At 39.5% G+C, this 22,429-nt stretch overlaps 1 protein-coding gene across 1 annotated transcript in view; it reads right to left on the bottom strand.

The window, feature by feature from the left end:
* CNTN3 (contactin 3) overlaps positions 1-22,429 on the bottom strand; it is a 393,558-nt gene that overhangs the window by 17,862 nt on the left and 353,267 nt on the right. Inside the window, exon 21 of the mRNA XM_043886672.1 lies at positions 6,174-6,360. Within this exon, the coding sequence (XP_043742607.1) occupies positions 6,174-6,360 (187 nt within the window). The remainder of the gene's footprint in view (positions 1-6,173; positions 6,361-22,429) is intronic.

Genomic DNA, 22,429 nt, shown 5'->3' with positions numbered 1-22,429 from the left:
TGTATTCTAACGCAGTGTGTGTGATCTGTGGCATGTCATAAACAAACATGAGTAGGTGATATATATACATGGTATGTGATACACACAAAAGCTAACAAATAATATTTAGTCACTGTGAGAGGAATTGTCTTTTAGTCTTCTTATTGGTTTCAAGAGAAAGCTGGATTTGGAGGCCATAAGCACACACGCATGCACAGATCTTTTATGGGCTTCACTGGTAGCTCAGTGGTAAAGAATCCTTCCTGCAATGCAGGAGACATGGGTTCAATCCCTGGTCCAGGAAGATCCTCTAGAAAAGGAAATGAAAAGCCATTCCAGTATTCTTGCCTGGGAAATCCCATGGACAGAGGAGCCTGGCAGGCTATATAGTCCATGGGGTCAAAAAAAAGTTGGATATGACTTAACAACTTAACAACAGGTCCTTCATATTACTTTAGTGCTAACATCACAAACAAAGAGGAAGCAGGTTCAGATGTCTGAACAGACAAGACCATGGTGCTAGCATTTAAAATGGAGAATAGCTTATTTTTCATTATATTTATTATTTTGTCATTGTTACTTGTTTATTATTTTTTAACATCCAATGATACTGGTTTCCTTACACAGAAAGTTAGTTTTCATTTTATTTAAGTTTATTTAAGTAAAAACAGAAGTTAGTTTTTAAGAAAAAATACTAGGTACACATTAGTAGAGAAGGCCTACAGAAATGGCAAAAATTGAGAAAGCAGATCATCATCTAAAATTTGAGAAGCCTTGCATTGATATATATGTGCATCCTGAGTCTTAGAGTGGTTGGTTATATAATTAAATTATGCCTATAAAAACTCTAGAATTTTCAAATTAGGTATTTGAAGCAGGAATATTCATTTTATCAACAGATTCTGAAATATTCTGACTCATATTCTTCCCATGCTTGTTTTATTCACATTTCCTTTTTACTTCTTGAGGACACACTTAATTGGCTTCCTTAAATTCAGGCAATTAATTTTGGCTCAACTTACATGGATGAGCTTTCCATTTGGACATGTGAACACTCAAGTGAAAAAACTGATTTCACCATTTAATTTCACTGTTTTCTCAAGTACATACTCATGTATAATCATGGATGAAGGCATAAAACATAGGATTCCCTTTCTTTAAGGGGAGAATCTGGGCATGTGACAGAGGCCAGGCAAATCAAGGTTTTCTACCTACTGGACACAACTTGGCTCTGAGTGGAAGAATCAGGAAGGAGCTGCCCAATTTTCCCAGCATGCTGAGTTGGTAGAAATGGGCTTGGAGGAGCTTACTGTAAATTCTGTTACTCTGAAGAGGGTATCTGGTGAGAATGATGTCACCATGGAACAGAGCCAAGAGATAGTCTTGCTGGTTTAATAAATACGTATAGAGCACCAACTATGATTACTTAGAGAGTAATGATAGAGCAATGATCAAAACAGGGAAAATCTCTGCCCTGCAGGAGCGTGCCCTTCAGTCAAGGAAGACTGGTGAAACAACAATAAAATAAATTTGAACATGCCACAGTATGTGTGATGGTTCTAAGTGTGATGAGCAGGAATAAAGCAGCAAGGAAGAAATGAGGGAAGGTTGGGAGATGAGGTGCAGTGCTTTTAAATATGGCAGTCAGGGGGCACTGAGGTTACATGTGAGCCTGGGGGAGGGTGCCACACGGGCATCTAGAGGAAGAGCCTTCCCAGTAGAGGAAACAGCAAATGCAGAGGCCCTGAAAGGAGCGTGGAATGAGTCAGGTGGAAAATAGTAGGAAGCAAGTCTAAGTAGGATTTGAAGTTGGATTATACAGGCCTTGTCCAACATTTTAAGGATTTAGCATTCATCTGGAGTGGGATGGGAAGTGACTGGAAGGATCAGAGCAAAGAAACAACACCATCACACCTACTCTGGCTGCGGGAGGCAAAGGCAGCTGGGCTGAATGACCAGGGCCAATGCTCTGATCCCTGTGAGGGCTGTACCAGTTGGTACCAGGGTGGCCGCTGCCTTAAGAAGTGGTGGATTCTTGTAGAAGTCAGGTTCTGGATCAGGTGTAGGGTATAAGAGAAAGAGAAAAGTTGAGAGTGATCCCCACCCAAATTTTGTGCCTGAGCAAATGAGATAATGGAATTGAATTTACCAAGATGGGGGAATACTGTAGAAGGGCCAGGTTTGAAATAGGGTGAATAATTTAAATAATTTAGCTTTAGAAATGGGTTTCCCTGGTAGCTCAGCTGGTAAAGAATTTCGTCTGCAATGCAGGAGACCCTGGTTTGATTCCTGGGTCAGGAAGTTCCCCTGGAGAAGGGAACAGCTACCCACTCCAGTATTCTGGCGTAGAGAATCTCATCAACAGAGGAGCCTGGTGGGCTGCAATCCATGGGGTGGCAAAGAGTCAGACATAACTGACAGTCAGTTTGAGATAACAGATGATTCTTAAGGATGCAAAGAGCTGAATCTACCCACAATGAAAGCTAGAATTACCACCTGACTTCTCAGTCAAAGTGCTTTCTCACACAAAGCAGAATATGTGGCCTCCACATTCTTTCTTGCAATCTCCAAACATAAACTTAATATGTCTCCTTTCAGAAGCCATATCATTTCATCATTTATATGCCATCTGAAATTTTTCCTCATCAGCACATTTAGATAAAAGTTGTTCTTAAGAGTTAGCTCTCTTTGGGTTGCCAGTAACAAAACTCCATCTTATTTAAAGATGCTAATTAGTGTTTAACTTAGAAATGCTTTAAAGAATACAAGTATCTGAATATCAGAAATTAAGTGCTTAATGGAAGCTCACGTGCAATACTCGAGAATCCTTGTATTATTGACATTAATCAAAAATATCACTCAAGATCTGTATGAATATAAAGCCTTGTATATAGAATTCCCTGATTACAAATATATGAAACTTGCACATTCTAAGCAAGATGGTGAAGGACTCCAGAAATTTTGGAGTTTTGAATTCATCATGTTCAGTCAAGAGGAAATACATAGTACTTCACACTTACTGGCTTCTTTAGATTTCATTCATCCATCTAGCCACCCACTCAACATTGAAGGAGTGACCCCCAGTGCCACGCTGGGCACTGGGCTGGGTGAACAAGGTGCAGAAGGACTCATTCCCCATAAAGTTTACAACCCAGAGGAGAAGACAGATAGCAAGGAAGGACTCAAAGATGTTATTTTCGTTCTTTATGCCTGAGGCATGACAATAATTCTCCTCAGAATGGTAATCACAAAAGCCTTATCAAAGTTCTTAATTAGGATTTCAAGCTAATACCACATTAAAGGTTAGGATGACTATTAAGATCTGTGAGAAATACTTTTAAAAGATTTTCTTGTTATTTTGATATATTTGAAAAATTATTACCATAAAATTTCAAAATTAACAATGTTCCTTTATATACAATCTTCGAATAGTTACGGGATTTTAATTCTATGAATTTCCCACTCAGCATAAGAAAACTTTCTTTAATAACACTGACAGCCCCACAGACAAATTCCAGTTAAATTATGGCAATAGGAATGTATCATTTTCAGGAGGATTTTATTCAATTGTTGGAAGTTCCATCACACTCCAGCTCCATGAGCACAGAAGTTCCATCTATCTCTGATCACCTTACCTGGTTCCTAAACACAAACTAAACTCCCAGTAAATACTGGTGCTATGTATGACATGAACATTCTAATTATATGGCTGAAAGAGAAGATAGCACAGTGAGTAAGGCTAATTTGTATGGCTCTCTGGCTACTTACTCTGTGATCTCATGGAGTTACATAATCTCTCATATAATTATATATATATTTATATAATGTCTCAGCAAACTATATATAATTATATATATATAGTTATAAAATGTCTCCAAAGTGTGAGACTACTAATAATTTCCAAGTCATGGTGTTGCTGTGAGTATTAAGAATCAATACATGAAACACACTTAGAACAGTGACTGGAAATTGCTCTCTAAATTGCTAGTCATTAAAATCATAATCATCATCATTATTGTAAGCTGCAAATTTCTACTTTAGATGGGGTATTTATAAGCTATCTTTAAATTTCAAAGGGATTTTGCTTCCTTTTAAAATTTTATTTCACTCACTGTACATTACCATGATATTCCTATTGATTTATAATCAATCTCTTCCTTCTGTCTAACCAATTCACTAAGCTCTTCACTGATTCCATGATGATGTCACACTGTCTTTTACAATCATAATTTCTTAGTGAGTAATCACATCAATTATTAAGTCAGAGGAAAGAACCAGATAAATCTTTTTGCATATATTTGTGCAATCAAAAATTTTGATTAATACTGTGCTTTGAATATATAAATAATGATGTGTATTTAAATCTTACTAATTCAGAAGTGTTATTGGGAATACCAAACATACTTAGTGAGAAGTTCTAAATGCAGAATATTTTTAGCTTATTGTCACACCTATATGTTCCATGGTCTAAACCCCAACCACATGCTATAAATAAGAGATTGGGTCAGGCTTCTCCTAATAATTAGTGAAGGACAATTAATTATCACATTAGATGGCTGCTTGTAAATGCATGCTGCTTAAAGGGATTAAAGTGTTTTATTGCTAAACTTTTACTCCAAACTCTTTTTTATAGATAACATTAATATAAAAGTAGCCATATGGGCTTTGCTCATCAAATTAACACCGGTTAAAAAAAAAATCCAAAGTAGTAGAATTATGTTGTTTGTTTTTCACTTTTTGGTCACACTGTATGGCATGCAGGATCTTAGTTTCCTGACCCAGGACTGAACCCGTGGCTCTCTGTAGTAGGAGTATCTTAACTGCTGGACCACCAAGGAAATCTCTAGAATTATCTTTACATATATGTTTTAACTTAGACCTTCTCTGGTGGCTCAGATGGTAAAGAATCTGCCTGCATGTGGGAGATCCCTGGGTCAGGAAGATCCTCTGGAGAAGGGTGGGTCGCTCCAGTATTCTGGCATGGAGAATCCCATGGACAGAGAAGCCTGGGGGGCTATAGTCCATGGAGTCCCAAAAGAGTCACACACGACTGAGTGACTAGCACATGTTTTAATTTACCCACAACACTAGCCAATACAATTAAATTTTATACTATTTTTGTTCTTAGCAATTTTAGCTAGCCAATGAAAATCTAGGAATTATATATGGAAATAGCATTAATGAAGTTGGCTATCAAGCAAAATAACTATTTCATTCCCATATAGAGCAAGTTTAAAAACATTTTTACTGAGTTAATTAATTTTGGGAATAAACTTAGAAGAAAAATTGATTTCTGCAAGTCAAAGTAATACATCATTATGGTAAAATTAAAGTTAATCCCTTCATGCCTCACATTCCTCACCTTTAAAAAAGAAAGAAAAAATGATACCTATCTTAATGTGGTAGGTCTGAAGTGTAGATGTGGAAATACATGTCAAACATGTGCAAATAAAATGTTCTCAGTCGCCATGATGATGATGACAATGTAACTCAAGTTACATTGTATACAGTGACTACATAGATACTGGTTGCTATCAGTTTCATGGAAATATATGTGAACAGCAGTCAAACTGCAAATCACTGATTTTCTTGTAGCCTAACTTAAAGCCAGGTTAATGTATAGTTCATAATTGGTGCTTGTGAATGCACCTGTGAATACACAGTTACCAAAGACTCAGCTTTGAGGGCAACACTGACTGAACATCTCTGGTCAGATTTTTAAAAATATCAATATATTCATGTGGACCAACATCTTTGGATGGTAACCTTTTATTATATACTGCCCTCTTTCGAATAATGTAGGAAAGAAGAAAAAAATCACTTTTGATTGTTTGGCCTGAGCTTTAAGTTATTCATGCTTATCAAAGATCCTCAAACTTTGGAGACCTAAAAATACATGAAACAAACCAATCAGTGTGATCATATTTTTAAAAGAAAAGTGGATAGACATGACTGAACATCCCACATTAAGATTTTTCAAAAGGTGCGCATTCATATTCACAAGGAATTTCTAACCAAAGATTTAGGGGAGTCAGGAAGACATGTATCTGTGCCTCTTGAGTCTGAGCTGGCTTTACAGAATCCAATGGGCTTATGGACTTGGGTTGTCCATCTAGACTAATAAAGAAGACTATTATTTTTAAATGGAAAGGTTTTTTTTTTTGCCATTTAAAATATCAGAATGTTGTACGTACGAGTTTTCTTGGTGGTTGCATTCACTGTGGCACTGAAGGGACCAGTACCAGCGCTGTTGAAAGCCCGGACAGCCGTGAAATATGCCAGGTTGCTCCTCAAGCCACAGAGTCTGGCTGATGTCACATTTCCTGCCACTTTCAGTTTGCTCGATGATTCCTCTTCTCCTCCATCATTCCAGTACCTCACCTGGCAGACAGAAAGCATAAAAGATGCGGAGGGTTGACAAAACAGCATCCTTACATGAAACGATTTTCACTGACATGGGCACTGTAATTTATGTACTTCATCAGTTATTCCACAAGTAGTTATGAAGGACCTGCTATGTGCTAGGTGGCTCAGTGATAAAGAATCTCCCTGCCAACACAGGAGATGAGGGTTCAATCCCTGGGTTGGGAAGATCCCCTGTAGAAAGAAATGGCAACCCATGCTAGTATCCTTGCCAGGAAAATCCTATGGACAGAGGATCCTGGCAGGCTACAGTCCATGGGTCTTCGCAAGGAGTTGGACATGACTTAGCATGCAGGCAACATGCTAGGTGCTGCTTGAGGCTCACAGAGGTGAAAGAAAAGGGACCCCAGGAGGAGGCAGATATTAAGTATGCAAATAAACCAGATAAATTCAAAGAGTAAGTGCCACATGCTACTAGACCATAGCCTTATAAATGGGAAAATGAAGGGGAAATCCGCATTTCTAATAGAGTGAGCTGCTCCTCTTTCTCAGGCCCTAATCAACCTGGCCCAAGTTTGACTCCAGAAGGCTGACAGATATGCTTAAACTCTAAAGGATGGTGAAGATTCCTTCTATGAAGAAAGTGACTTGATAGAGCAAAGACCATCAAAAAGCCAGGACTGTCCACTGGCCTGTCCTACAGTGATAAGTAAGTGTCATCAAGGCAGCCTGTGCAGGCAGAGCTGTTGCAGAGAACAGGAATGCAGGTAGAAGGTAAATTTATGGATATATTGAAATATTTTATTTGTATTTCATCATACTGAATTGTGTAATATGATCTGAGACTTCTTATATATATTTACATTCACAGTATAAAAATATAAAAGTAAGCTATGAGAGTATTTGATAAATTAAAGATATAAGGGTAGAAGAGATAACCATAATAAGACACGTTTCCCAGTGAACTCCAATTTATGCAATGAAGTTTGGCTATGTTTGGTAGACAGTTTGTACCCTTCACAGGTAAAAAAAAGAGACAAAACTAACAGCAGCAAGAAAGTTACCAAACTATTCCTCAGGTTTTCCTGTGATATGTGCTCTTTGGTTTGATTTTCACTGTTCTACTTTGACAGCAAAATATGAAAACAAGAAACCATTTCTATAATTTGAGTAAGTAAACAGTTGCTTGAGCACCATGAAAACAGCAATTAAACCTTAGCCATCAGAGTCATCAAGGCAATAGAGACTTGTGGGGTCTGTGGAGAAAAGACAGGCAAGTCTCATCTTTGTAATGGAACCTCTGCTCAGTTCTGGCTGATGGGGAGAAGGTGGACCCAGGGTTTACAGGTCTTTTTATAAAAGAAAGCAGAAATCCTGCTTTTAATGTCAAATTGTCCTAAGTGAAGAGTTGGCTCCATCTTCTAAAAACAAAGTATGGACAAACAAAATGTGTTTATAGGCTGCATAGAGTAAACCCATTTCAGTTCTCTGAGAAAAATACACCTAAAGTTACAGTTGTGTTTTGTTTTTTCTTTTAAATGATCAACTATAAAATTATTTCTTTAAAAAATTAGTAGTAAAATATAAAATCTCAGGTTTTTCAATAATAATCACAAAATGCCACAGTAATATTATGCTAGATAAATATTTTCCCCATATATGTGCATGTATATTATGCATATATATTTATATTTATATCAATGACCTGTTAAATTCATGCAAAATACTGGGCTCATGGATAGGTGTATGTGCATTTTTCCTGGAAAGCAGTTGTCAATTTTCAGAAAAAAACTTGAAAGGAAGATGCAAGCCCAAGTGACTAGGATTAAACTGAACATGTAGTTCCTACAACTTTAAAGCATTAGATATACTAAAACTTGGGCTTCCCGGTAGCTCAGCTGGTAAAGAATCTGCCTGCAATGAAGGAGACCCTGGTTCGATTCCCGAGTCAGGAAGTTACCCTGGAGAAGGGACAGGTTACCCACTCCAGTATTCTTGGGCTTCCCTGGTGGCTCAGATGGTAAAGAATTGTCCTGCAATGTGGAAGACCTGGGTTCAATCCCTGGGTTGGGAAGATCCCCTAGAGGAGGGCACTGAAACCCATTCCAGTATTCTTGTCTGGAGAATGCCCACGGACAGAGAAGGCTGGTAGGCTACAGTTAATGGGGTCACAAGGAGTCGGACATGACTGAGCGACTAAGCATAGCATCAGTCATTCAGTTCAGTCGCTCAGTCGTGTCTGACTCTTTGTGACCCCATGAATCGCAGCACGCCAGGCCTCCCTGTCCATCACAAACTCCCGGAGTTTACTCAAGCTCATGCCAGCAAATACTAAAACTTGATGATAAAATCGTAGGGAAAAAAAAAGTCCACATATCTGACAGACTCCATTTACCATTCTCAAACAAAAGTACATATTTTTTTTATTAATTAGAAATAACATGTCAAGTTGTCTTTTATAAAGTCACACCCAATAAATTGGGGCTTCCCAGGTGGCACAGCAGTAAAGAATCCATCTGCCAGTGCAGAAGGTGTAAGAGATGAGCTCGATCCCTGGGTTGGGAAAATCCGCTGGAGTAGGAAATGGCAACCCACAACTGAGCACGCACATGCACACATGCAACAGATGGCTAATGGCTACTGAAAACTCATACACTGCATTAGCCAAAAATTTCATTTGGGTTTTCCTATAACGTCTTACAGGAAAATGCAAATAAACTTTTTTGACAACCCAATACATTCTAAATTCACCAACTGTAAGCACTAGAGGTACTGCTAGGTTTAGATGACTCCAAACATAAAATGCTCTCCCTGCCCTTGAAAGCACTGTCTAGTTATTAACTAAGAATGGCACGTAATTGATAATTTTAATAAAACATTATGGGCAACCTCAAAACTTGTGGCCTGGGATATAGCATAGATTGGGGAAAAGATCATATAATTATGAGCTTTAGTAAAGGTCACTCAACATGTGGAAGGGCAGAGATCAGTTGAAGTTAAGTAATCAATCAGGATCCTTACATACTGGCCTCTTGTTAGGTTCCAATCCTTGCATCGTTCTTCTTGTACTCAAATTACCTCAATATAAGTTGCCTAAGAAATCTCTCCTTAGAAGACTGATTTAAAGAACAGATAAAAACAATTTTCAATTGGCATACAGATTATCTTTTATAAATCAATTCATAAAAGGTGCTTGAAGAGTCTTAATAGCAGTTTCTGAAGCACTTGAAGCAATCTCTATGTATCAGAATGAGAGATTTATTTTTAGATCTCAGTTGCTGACAAGTATTATCAATATTTAATCATAGAGAAAATTAGTGCAAAAATTGAGCACAGTATTAGTTCGAATTGATTATATGATCTTCTCAAATAGCGTTACTTTAAAAGTTGAATAAAAATGCATATAACTAAAGCATAAAGAAATAAAGCAGTGACATATATATTTCCAAGTAATAAATCAGTTAGTTACATTTTGGTCAAAAATATTTATATGAGGATAGATACTTTTATTATATAAGTAATAAATTACTTATAGTCTACAAAATTTTATTCAAAATATTTATATGAGGATAGACTATTTTTAAAGAGGGAAAAGCCAAGCGTGAAAAGAGACCAAAAGTTCTACACCTGAGAGGAGAGAATGTAACTCCACACTAATTTGGATTTCCCAGGCACAACCACAATACAGGGATGAAGAAAGGAAACGGGAGGAACAAACTCTGAAAACACAACTGTGTAAAAAGAGTTAGTGTAACACTGACAGAACATGAAGGCAGCACCTCAAAGGATAAGCAGAGAAAGAAATCCTACAAAGCTCATGAAGAGCTCTGTCGACAAGAAGCAGAGTCAGCGGACTGGACCACAGGAGACCAGCTATAACACACTTCCCTGAAGTGATCTTAAAATGAGTATATTTAAAACGTTCACTTTTACTCAAGAAGGGGCTAAATTTATGATATGAGGAGAGGAGACAAAGAAAAAAGATGGGGCAAATCTGAAAAATATCAAGTAGAATTCCAACCCCTGAAGAATACAGTGTTAAGAAAGAAATCAGTCCTAGAACTGAGCTGAAGACTGGAAGGTATAGAACAATGAATAATTTCAGAACATGAAGAAAGAAACAAAAATTATGAGAGCCAAGTTAAGAAACACTGAGAATAAAACAAAATGTTCCAACCAGAGTTCCAGAAGGAAAAGTCCAACAATTAAAGGCAACAATTAAAGAGAAAATGTCTTGAGAATTTTCCAGACCTGAAGAAACTACAGACATTTTTGTGTGGCAGCTTCACTGAGTTCAGAGCCGGCAAATATAAAAGGCAAAGCTACTCCAAAGAAAAAGGTGATTAAGGCTGAATTGTGGCTCTCAACATTGTTTCATCACCTGAGAGGTACAGGCCACTCCCTTCATCAGTAGAGGATGACCCTGCCTTGGTTTTTGTTAGAGGGAGTGTGCCCCAGGGGTAGCAACTGAATTCCTCGGCACAGCAGATAGCAGGAAGGGAGGATGCTAAAGTAGAATCAAGCACAGGAGGCAGATTTGTCTGGGTCATCACCATAGCTCTGCCACTCAGTACAAAGCTTGTACACATCAAGTACCCAATATTGTTTAATTTGTAAATAACTTAAACACATGCAGTTTACAAATGCCTCCCTCCTTCCCATCACAGAGATACAGCAGAAATATGTATCTGGTCTCTGCTGGAGTTTCCTGACATACACCTCCCTCCAAATCCTTAGGATGTCAGAAGTGATAAGTGTCATTGTATGCCAATGAGATATCTGGTGACTGTGCCTCCCCGGTTACCTTCAGGATGGAAATTGGTTGCCAGGGTAATCAACCTTGTAATTAGAGGGTTGGAACTTTGAGGCCCACCTCCTGACACAAGGCTGGAGGTTAATTTACTTTGGTTAACTAACGGTCAATGATTTAATCCTTCCTTCCAATGAAGTGCTAAGTTGCTTTAGTTGTGTCTGATTCTTTGCAACTCTGTCGACTGTAGCCTGCCAGGCTCCTCTGTTCATGGGATCTCCCAGGCAAACTGGAGTGGGTTACCATTTTCTCTCCCAGGGGATCTTCCCAGCCCAGGGATTGGACCCACATATCTTATGTCTCCTGCACTGGCAGGCAGGTTCTTTACCCCTAGTGCTACCAAGCCTCCATAAAAAACCCTAACTGATGAGGTTTGAGGGCTTCCTAGTAACTGCACATATTGAGGTGCTGGGAGAGTGGAGGGCATGCAGAGGGCATGGAAGCCCTGTGCCCCTTCTCACGGACCTCACCCTAGGCATCCCTTCTACTTAGCTGTTCCTGAATTGTATCCTTTATGATAAATGGATAATGGTAAGTAAAGTGCGTTCCTGAGTTTTGTGAGCCATTCTAGCAAGTTCTCAAACCCAAGGAGGGGGTTGTGGTAACCCCCCAGTTGATCAGAGGAGACCTGGACTGATGGCATCTGATGTTTGTATGTGGTGGGTACCAGTCTTGTGGGACTGAACCCTTAACCTGTAGGAAAGTCAAAGTGTCAGTTGTTCAGTCATGTCCTACTCTTTTCGATCCCATGGACTGTAGCCAGCCAGGCTCTTCTGTCCACAGAATTCTCCAGGCAAGAATATCGGAGTGGGTAGCCATTCCCTTCTCCAGGAAGTCTTCCCGACCCAGGAAGGCTTGTAGTATCTGAAGCTAACTCCTTGTACAGTGTCAGAGTTGAACTGTATTTTGGGACACCTGGCTGGTATCAGGGGCTTTCCTGGTGACTCAGACAGTTAACACTCTGCCTGCAATGTGGGAGATCTGGGTTCAATCCCTGGGTTGGGACGATCCCCTGGAGGAAGGCATGGCAACCCATTATAGTACTCTTGCCTGGAGAATCCCATGGACAGATGAGCCTGGTGGGCTACATACAGTTTATGGGGTCACAAAGAGTCGGACATGACTGAGCGACTAAGCAGAGCACAGCTGCTGGTATCAGAGAACAGGCTGGTGTAGAGAAAAAAAAAACAACAACCCACATTTTTCATGTTAGAACTGTTCTGTGGATAGAACAGAGGTGGATATTTTTTCTCCTTTAATTCACCAAGCTAGTTACTCAAGTCCCAATACTCTATGTGCCTATAAAACACTGGGACTCCAATTTCTTGATGAGATAATAATTTTTTCTTTAGAACCGTAACACCATTTCACAAGCCAATGTATTTTGATCTGGGTAGGTAAACAGAAGCAAACTTGAGGAACGTCAGGATTTAAAACGCTCCCTCTATTCCTGCAAGTAATTTGGTTATTCCGAAAACTAATGTTCTTGCAGTGAGGAGTCCTTCATATTGTGGCATCACAGATTTCACTTAACCTTAAAACAAAATGCAGTTTATAAAAATAATGTATTGAAAAATGGCAGCTTTTTAAGGCATTAAAGTACAGGTATTAAGTCAGAAATGCAATTTTAATAGACTGAAATAATTTTGTGTCTACTTCTAGATTTTCAGGGAGACAAATATTTCATCTTAGCTGCCAGACAAAACACATTTCAATAAATATCAGGCAGGCAAATGCATTCAATGGTGTTTAAGAAGACAAATCCAGATCTAACTTCTACTCTTCTTTAGGGGTTCCCCGGCAGCTCTTCCCTGCTTGGCTCTCAGTCCCTGGGGGGCTGACTTGTGAGAACTACATGCCAGGCTTGCTGACCCTTTGGCTTCTCACTGGATGAAGACAAGATGGAGCAGGACGCTGTGGGGCCCTCCAGGTACAAATCCTTTCTGTGTCCCCTATTTCTTATTTGCAGAAAATAGTTTCATTTAACCTCCTTGACCTTCCCTGATTTCCAAAGGGCAGATTCAAATAGTTGCTTATCAGGAAAGGGAGGAAATGCAGAAACTAAGGAGAAGCAGTAAAGAAATAATAGTGCATGGGAGTGGAGTGGAGGTGCAGGGTCCGTAAGAAATACATTTAACAATACCTCTGAGTTCTTCTGCAGGAACTAACCACCACGCTTCCCCCCACCCAGGTGAAGGATGAGCACAAGATTCCCAGAGTACTTCCCTGTTACATCACCACCAACCAATTAGAAAATAGTCTGCACATGAGGAAGATAGATGAAGGCTCTGACCCCCTCCCCAAATGATTCTCTCTTTAAAAACTTTCACTGTCGAAGCTAGACCTAATTGATATCTATAGGACATTTCACCCCAAAACAATCAATTTCACCTTTTTCTCAAGTGCACACGGAACCTTCTCCAGAAGAGATCACATCCTGGGCCATAAATCTAGCCTTGGGAAATTCAAAAAAATTGAAATCATTCCAGTCATCTTTTCTGACCACAGTGCAGTAAGATTAGATCTCAATTACAGGAAAAAAATTATTAAAAATTTAAACATATGGAGACTAAATAACACACTTTTGAATAACCAACAAATCATAGAAGAAATCAAAAAAGAAATCAAAATATGCATAGAAACAAATGAAAATTAAAAACACAACAACCCAAAACCTATGGGACACTGTAAAAGCAGTGCTAAGGGAAAGGTTCATAGCACTACAGGCTTACCTCAAGAAACAAGAAAAAAGCCAAATAAATAACCTAACTCCACACCTAAAGCAACTAGAGAAGGAAGAAATGAAGAACCCCAGCGTTAGTAGAAGGAAAGAAATCTTAAAAATTAGGGCAGAAATAAATGCAAAAGAAACTAAAGAGACCATAGCAAAAATCAACAAAGCTAAAAGCTGTTTTTTTGAAAAAATAAACAAAATTGACAAACCATTAGCAAGACTCATTAAGAAACAAAGGGAGAAGGACCAAATCAACAAAATTAGAAATGAAAATGGAGAGATCACAACAGACAACACTGAAATACAAAGGATCATAAGAGACTACTACCAGCAGCTCTATGCCAATAAAATGGACAACTTGGAAGAAATGGACAAATTCTTAGAAACGCATAACTTTCCAAAACTGAACCAGAAAGAAATAGAAGATCTTAACAGACCCATCACAAGCATGGAAATTAAAACTGTAATCAGAAATCTTCCAGGAAACAAAAGCCCAGGACCAGATGGCTTCACAGCTGAATTCTACCAAAAATTTAGAGAAGAGCTAACACCTATCCTACTCAACTCTTCCAGAAAATTGCAGAAGAAGGTAAACTTCCAAACTCATTCTATGAGGCCACCATCACCCTAATTCCAAAACCAGACAAAGATGCCACAAAAAAAGAAAACTACAGGCCAATATCACTGATGAACATAGATGCAAAAACCCTTAACAAAATTCTAGCAAACAGAATCCAACAACATATTAAAAAAATCATACACCATGATCAAGTGGGCTCTATCCCAGGAATGCAAGGATTCTTCAATATCCGCAAATCAATCAATGTAATACACCACATTAACAAATTGAAAGATAAAAACCATATGATTATCTCAATAGATCCAGAAAAAGCCTCTGACAAAATTCAACACTCATTTATGATTAAAACTCTCCAGAAAGCAGGAATAGAAGGAACATACCTCAACATAATAAAAGCTATATATGACAAACCCACAGCAAGCATCACCCTCAATGGTGAAAAATTGAAAGCATCTCCCCTGAAATCAGGAACAAGACAAGGGTGCCCACTCTCACCACTACTATTCAACATAGTGTTGGAAGTTTTGGCCACAGCAATCGGAGCAAAAAAAGAAGTAAAAGGAATCCAGATAGGAAAAGAAGAAGTGAAACTCTCGCTGTTTGCAGATGACATGATCCTCTACACAGAAAACCCTAAAGACTCTACCAGAAAATTACTAGAGCTAATCAATGAATATAGTAAAGTTGCAGGATATAAAATTAACACACAGAAATCCCTTGCATTCCTATATACTAACAATGAAAAAACAGAAAGAGAAATTAAGGAAACAATACCATTCACCATTGCAACAAAAAGAATAAAATACTTAGGAGTATATCTACCTAAAGAAACAAAAGACCTATACATAGAAAACTATAAAACACTGATGAAAGAAATCAAAGAGGACACAAACAGATGGAGAAACATACCGTGTTCATGGATTGGAAGAATCAATATTGTCAAAATGGCTATTCTACCCAAAGCAATCTATAGATTCAATGCAATCCCTATCAAGCTACCAACGGTATTTTTCACAGAACTAGACCAAAGAATTTCACAATTTGTATGGAAATACAAAAAACCTCGAATAGCCAAAGTAATCTTGAGAAAGTAGAATGGAACTGGAGGAATCAACCTGCCTGACTTCAGACTCTACTACAAAGCCACAGTCATCAAGACAATATGGTACTGGCACAAAGACAGAAATATAGATCAATGGAACAGAATAGAAAGCCCAGAGATAAATCCACGAACCTATGGACACCTTATCTTTGACAAAGGAGGCAAGGATATACAATGGAAAAAAGACAACCTCTTTAACAAGTGGTGCTGGGAAAACTGGTCAACCACTTGTAAAAGAATGAAACTAGAACACTTTCTAACACCATACACAAAAATAAACTCAAAATGGATTAAAGATCTAAATGTAAGACCAGAAACTATAAAACTCCTAGAGGAGAACATAGGCAAAACACTCTCCGACATAAATCACAGCAGGATCCTCTATGACCCACCTCCCAAAATATTGGAAATAAAAGCAAAAATAAACAAATGGGACCTAATGAAACTTAAAAGCTTTTGCACAACAAAGGAAACTATAAGCAAGGTGAAAAGACAGCCCTCAGATTGGGAGAAAATAATAGCAAATGAAGAAACAGACAAAGGATTAATCTCAAAAATATACAAGCAACTCCTGCAGCTCAGTTCCAGAAAAATAAATGACCCAATCAAAAAATGGGTCAAAGAACTAAACAGACATTTCTCCAAAGAAGACATACAGATGGCTAACAAACACATGAAAAGATGCTCTACATCACTCATTATCAGAGAAATGCAAATCAAAACCACAATGAGGTACCATTACACGCCAGTCAGGATGGCTGCTATCCAAAAGTCTACAAGCAATAAATGCTGGAGAGGGTGTGGAGAAAAGGGAACCCTCTTACACTGTTGGTGGGAGTGCAAACTAGTACAGTCACTATGGAGAACAGTGTGGAGATTTCTTAAAAAACTGGAAACAGAAATGCCACATGACCCAGCAATCCCACACTTCTGGGCATACACACCGAGGAAACCAGATCTGAAAGAGACACGTGCACCCCAGTGTTCATCACAGCACTGTTTATAATAGCCAGGACATGGAAGCAACCTAGATGCCCATCAGCAGATGAATGGATAAGGAAGCTGTGGTAGATATACACCATGGAATACTACTCAGCCATTAAAAAGAATTCATTTGAATCATTCTAATGAGATGGATGAAACTGGAGCCCATTATACAGAGTGAAGTAAGCCAGAAAGATAAAGACCAATACAGTATACTAATGCATATGTATGGAATTTAGAAAGATGGTAACGATAACCCTATATGTAAAACAGAAAAAGAAACACACATGTACAGAACAGACTTTTGGACTCTGTGGGAGAAGGCGAGGGTGGGATGTTTTGAGAGAATAGCATCGAAACATGTATATTATCAAGGGTGAAACAGATCACCAGCCCAGGTTGGATGCATGAGAGAAGTGCTTGGGGCTGGTGCACTGGGAAGACCCAGAGGGATCAGATGGAGAGGGAGGTGGGAGGGGGGATCGGGATGGGGAACACATGTAAATCCATGGCTGATTCATGTCAATGTATGACAAAAACCACTACAATATTGTAAAGTAATTAGCCTCCAACTAATAAAACTAAATGGAAAAAAACAAAAAAAAACTTTCACGGTCTAGCAGAATCTTCAGAATCAGTTTGTGGACACGAGTCTCCCCAGGTTGCTGGTCTCCTGAATAAAGCAACCTTTCCGTTCCTACCATCACTTGTCTCTTGAGCTTTTGAGGGGTTGAGCAGCCAAACCTGAGTTTATAAACAGAGAAGCCAGGAGATGGGCTGGTGCAAGGCGGGGGTATTTAGTCTCTCAATGCTGAGTGAGTCGCAGTTTGGTAAGAACAATATTTGCCTAATAACACACTTTGCTTTGTTTGGGCAACCCTCACTCACACACATACTTACTGCTCTCTCCAGCATAACAAATCCTTCCATTACCTCCCAACAGTCTGCTTTTTATTTACTCAATTCATTTTTTGCTGGCTTTCTATTTATTTAAAAGGGCTTGAATTGTCTCTATCCAATTTTCCTATGTACCTGTGACTCATCATTCTAGAGTGAAGTTAATTCTTTGCCTGACTGTAAGGAATCAGATTGTTTCTATATGTTTTCATTTGCCAGTAGAAATTTTATATTAAAAAAATTCAAATATTTAACATCTTTTCCTATTCTAATTAAAATGATGGGAGCTAAATATATTCCATACAGCTATTTACAACAGGAGGCTGAACAGAGATATCAGTGAAGTTTCAGTCTGGCCTTCTGTATACATATTTAGTTATATACCCCTGCCAACAACAACAAAAATCTACTAGGTCCCCCGCCCCTTCACTGCCCAAGTTATGTTCCTCTGTCAAATATTTTTTTAAAAAATCTACTAGCTTCCCTCCCAATGTAATATTTCAAAATGTTTCACAGGTGGCTGAGTGGTAAAGATTCTGCCTGCCAATTCAGGAGACCTGGGTTCAACCTCTGGGTCAAAAAAGATTCCCTGGAGTAGGAAATGGCAACACACTCAAGTATCCCATCCATGGGGTAACAAAGAGTCTGACACAGCTGAGCACCCACATGCACACGCACACACACACACACACACACACACACACACACACACACACACACACACACACACACACAGAGTATTTCACAATACAGCTTTTCCCACTGCTTGTCAAGATTATTCTCCTAAGTTTTATTTTCTCAAGACACAAAATGACTGTAAAGAAATGGACTGTATGTACCAAAATAGAACTCTGGAGCTTTTGTTTCTCAGGCACCTACTATCCATGAACTTAAACCATCTGTCTTCTATTTATCTTGTTCTTATCTGTTGTTGCTACAAAAAGGAGCACAAGAAAAGATCTGAGCCTGAGTATTGTGGTTAGAAGATGAAATAAATTGGAGCCCAGGGAAATGAGCTCCTCAACGACTTCTTGGTCAAATCAGAAAAAAAAAATTAGTCTAGATGCTAATGATGATGTGTGCTCAGCACGCCCCGTGGCACATGATCAACCCCCACTGAGATGAGAGGAAGGCAGGAGCTATTAACAATTGTGAAGATATATTGGGGAAACTGCAACCCAGAAAGTTAGCCACACGACTGCTAATTAAATACTCAGCTAAGTCATTTATTCTTCCAGGTTACTGTTTAAATCATTACTGAGACTATGAAAATAGGTATTTCTATCTTGGCACAATTATATACACTATTTCTTAAGTTGTCACAAAGAATGTATCTTTCTCTCAACTTGTTTCTTTCTTTTCACACACACCAAACCCGTGGGGGCTTCTCAGGGGGCATTAGTGATAAAGAATCCACCCGCCAATGCAGGAGATTCAAGAGATGAGGCTTCAATCCCTGGGTTGGGATGATCCCCTGGAGGAGGAAATGGCAACCCACTCCAGTATTCTTGCCTGGGAAATCCCATGGACAGAGGAGCCTGGCGGGCTACAGTCCATCGGGTGGCAAAGAGTCAGACACCACGGAGCACACCCTTGGGGGAGAAATTGTCACTAGTTGTTTCCTTTCAATACTGTATTCGGGCTTTATGTGGATGTTAAGTTTGCTACTCTTTATAGGGAAGACGCTATAATTAATGCGAGGCAATTTCCATTTGCTCATCACTCCCTCCTCTTTTTTGCTCCCCTTGCCAATGGCAACACCAGTAGCAACACAAATAGTACTGAGTTCCATACTCAAGATTGTGCTATGCGTTTCTATACTCCTTCACTGGTTTTCAAAATTTTCCTTCCAATGAAATCTTATCCCAATGCCCAATATGCAAAAACAGAAAAGTAGACGCTCCCAAAGTCTCTTTGGCCCATTTTCGCAATGGCTGCTTTATCTCATTTAAAACTTCTCCAATGATGTGTGAGTTATTTACTATTATCTTTATTTTAACAGGGCCTTGGAGAACATTCATCACATGCTCAAGGCCACAGAGCAGTAAGATAATGGAGCTGAAATTGCATTTATTCAGTCACTATGAGCTTTCTGCATACTTCCTGTGTGCTGGATACAACTGCTGGCACCTGGGATACATAAGTGAGCAAATAGGCAGGGTTTCTTGTCCCTGATGGAGATTGTATTCTACTCTAGTGGATTTGAATGCAGGTTTGTTTAATTCAAAAATGGTGTGAACTTAACAAGATCACTATCCTGGAACTACATGGATTCTTTGGTTTTCTCTCTTGTTCAATAAACCTCTCTTTCCTGACCTGAGCCACAGCGATGTAATTCTCTTTTCTTATAGAGTTGCTTATCTGGATGACTCCTGATCTGCTTAAACTGACATATTCTAACGTCAACCTCTACCTGCCCTCAAGCTGTCAGACAATCACCAGTGACTGGTAACATACCTGTGGCCCTTGGAAGCCTACAAAGCTCATTTATATATAGTCTCTTGTTTATTTCTCTTAATTATTCCTCAAGCTACAACCAGGTCAGGAATCATGCCCCTGGAGAAGGAAATGGCAAGCCAATACAGTATCCTTGCCTGGAAAATCCCATGGACAGAGGAGACTGGTGGGCTGCAGTCCATGGGGTTGCAAAGAGCCGAGAACGACTGAACGACTAACACACACTGAAATAAATACACCACAGAGTTTGTAAAGGACAAAGTTATTGAATGGGGGAGGTGTACCTCAGTCTCCTGTTGGAGGGATGTACGATGAGCTCATTTATTTTCTCTAAGTAAATCTGATTTAACATTGAATTTCATATCCTGCTTGACTTCAATCACTCCTGGGGTTCCCTTCCCAAAGCCTTGCCAAGATAACTTACTGTTACATTGTTTGATCCCTTTAGGCCCAGCAATTCTGCCATGCTGGGGGAATAAGAAGTCCTTGTTGAGTATAGGAAGCGCATCTGTTCCCTTCTGTGGTCTCCCCATCACCCTGGGCACTGCCAGGGAGAAAGTGATAGCACCCACAGGACTTCGTAAGCCTAAGATCTTTGTTTCTTCCAAAATTACCTGAAATTTCTCTTGTATTTTTTTCCTCTGTGGCATTTTCTCTCTCTCCACTCTCTAGGATACATGAAATAATCGGCTTACAGGCCTGAGTTTTGGTAACAAAATCAGGAAGGAAGGAATCTCACAGGTAATCCCATCTTAATAGCTGTCACAAACTCTCCTGAGGCAAAAGACCTTGGAGTTGAAGAACTGCTTGAGAGTATTTACTGGGAAGAAATCTATAAATTTATATCTCAAAATTCTTTGGGAATATGGCTCATGCTTCTTCATTGGTTACTAACATGAGCCAGAAACTGTGAGATGCACAAGGACCTAATCACAGTTTATGCTCTCAAATTCCTAGTTAGATTAGGTCCATTGTTCCCATTCTGCAGGTGATGAAAGTAAGGCTCATAGAATTTACATCACTTTTCCAGTGAGGTGAATGGCACGGTTGGAATCCGGCACAGATTTGACTTCAGAACTATGGTATTACATCTGTGTTCCTTCTATCCCACCTACGTTCCCTATCAATGCTGCTTCTTTAATTATTGGGGAGCTACTATTGGTTGCCCACTATCTTTCACTGCTGCCATTCACTGTTAGGTAATTAGAGGAATTTTTCATCCAAATGTTCCTGGCTTCCTTTACTAGGCTAACCAAGTTGCTCTTCTATATGTATGTGGTGTTTTGCTTCTTCAATATCATTTTGCCTTAAGTCAGAACAGTTCTGTTTGTGATCAAGGGTCACTGTGTCAAGACCAGGGCCTCTTATACATACATGTGCAGGAAGATATCTCCCTATGGGTACTCACTAAAAATTCACATTCATGACATCTATTCCTAGATGTGTGGGTTCAGTGGGTCCAGGGAGGATTCTGGGGACTCATCTTCAGCAAAAATTCAGGTAATTGTGGGAAAAGTAGCCTATGGTGCCTCCTTTGAACATCACTCCTCCAGCCTATTCTTTCTTGACTTTGTCATTTGTGCTTACTCAAGTCACTGCTTGTTCAGTTACAAGGACCCAGAACTCTTGGAAGCCCACTTGTAAAGAAAGTTGACCAAAAAGAAGGACAAGGAGACATTATGAGAAAGAACACAGCCAACTTGAGTACGGGATGCTGTCAAAGAGCTATTCTGTTTTGTTCTTTAAGGCTGTATGGGTCCTTGTCTCCTCCATTTGTTTAGGGTTGCATCAGAGTATGTCTGCTTCATCTCGTCTCTGTAGAGCTTCTTTGTTCTATTTGCCAATGGCCTTCACTGGGCTTCCAGGGGGCTGAGATGGTAAAGAATCTGAAATGCAGGAGACCTGGGTTCAATCCCTGGGTCAGGAAGATCCCCTGGAGAAGGAAATGGCAACCCACTCCAATATTCTTGCTTGGAGAATCCCATGGACAGAGGAGCCTGGAACCCTAGAGTCCACGGTGTCTCAGAGAGAGTTGGACACAATTGAGCGACTAACTCTTTCACACTTTCACTTGACAAGTCTGACCTGGGTCCTAAATTTGACATATCACTGTATCACTCTCACTAAACACAACCTCTGTATTGCTTGCTTCAAGACGTCATACAAGAATCTGACTTGTTCAGCTGAACTGTCCATGGGCAGCTGCCTTTGATCCAGTGGCCACCCTGGTGTAATCATTTGAGGTTATGTTGGCAGGTGGCAGGGTACATGGTCCTGTACTGCATGTAAATCTGCCAGGGAATCAGGAATAAGGAGCACGAGGGAAGCTTCCTGAGAAGATGGCTGGGGGTGGAAGTGAAATCACAATTACGGCTACTACAAAGTCATTGCCAGAGAAATTTTAAGACTTAATATTTTACGGTGTCCATTCTCTGCTCAGTTGTTTTCAGTTCTCTCTAACTGCTCCCTCCTAAACATGGGCCCAGTCAGAATGGTTCTTCTTAACAGTTATAGCCATCTTGA

This window comes from Cervus elaphus, chromosome 24 (genome assembly GCF_910594005.1).
Source record: "Cervus elaphus chromosome 24, mCerEla1.1, whole genome shotgun sequence".
Classification (NCBI taxonomy): domain Eukaryota; kingdom Metazoa; phylum Chordata; class Mammalia; order Artiodactyla; family Cervidae; genus Cervus; species Cervus elaphus.
The sequence above is the reverse complement of the archived record's forward strand: the minus strand, read 5'-3'. Positions and strand labels throughout refer to the sequence as shown.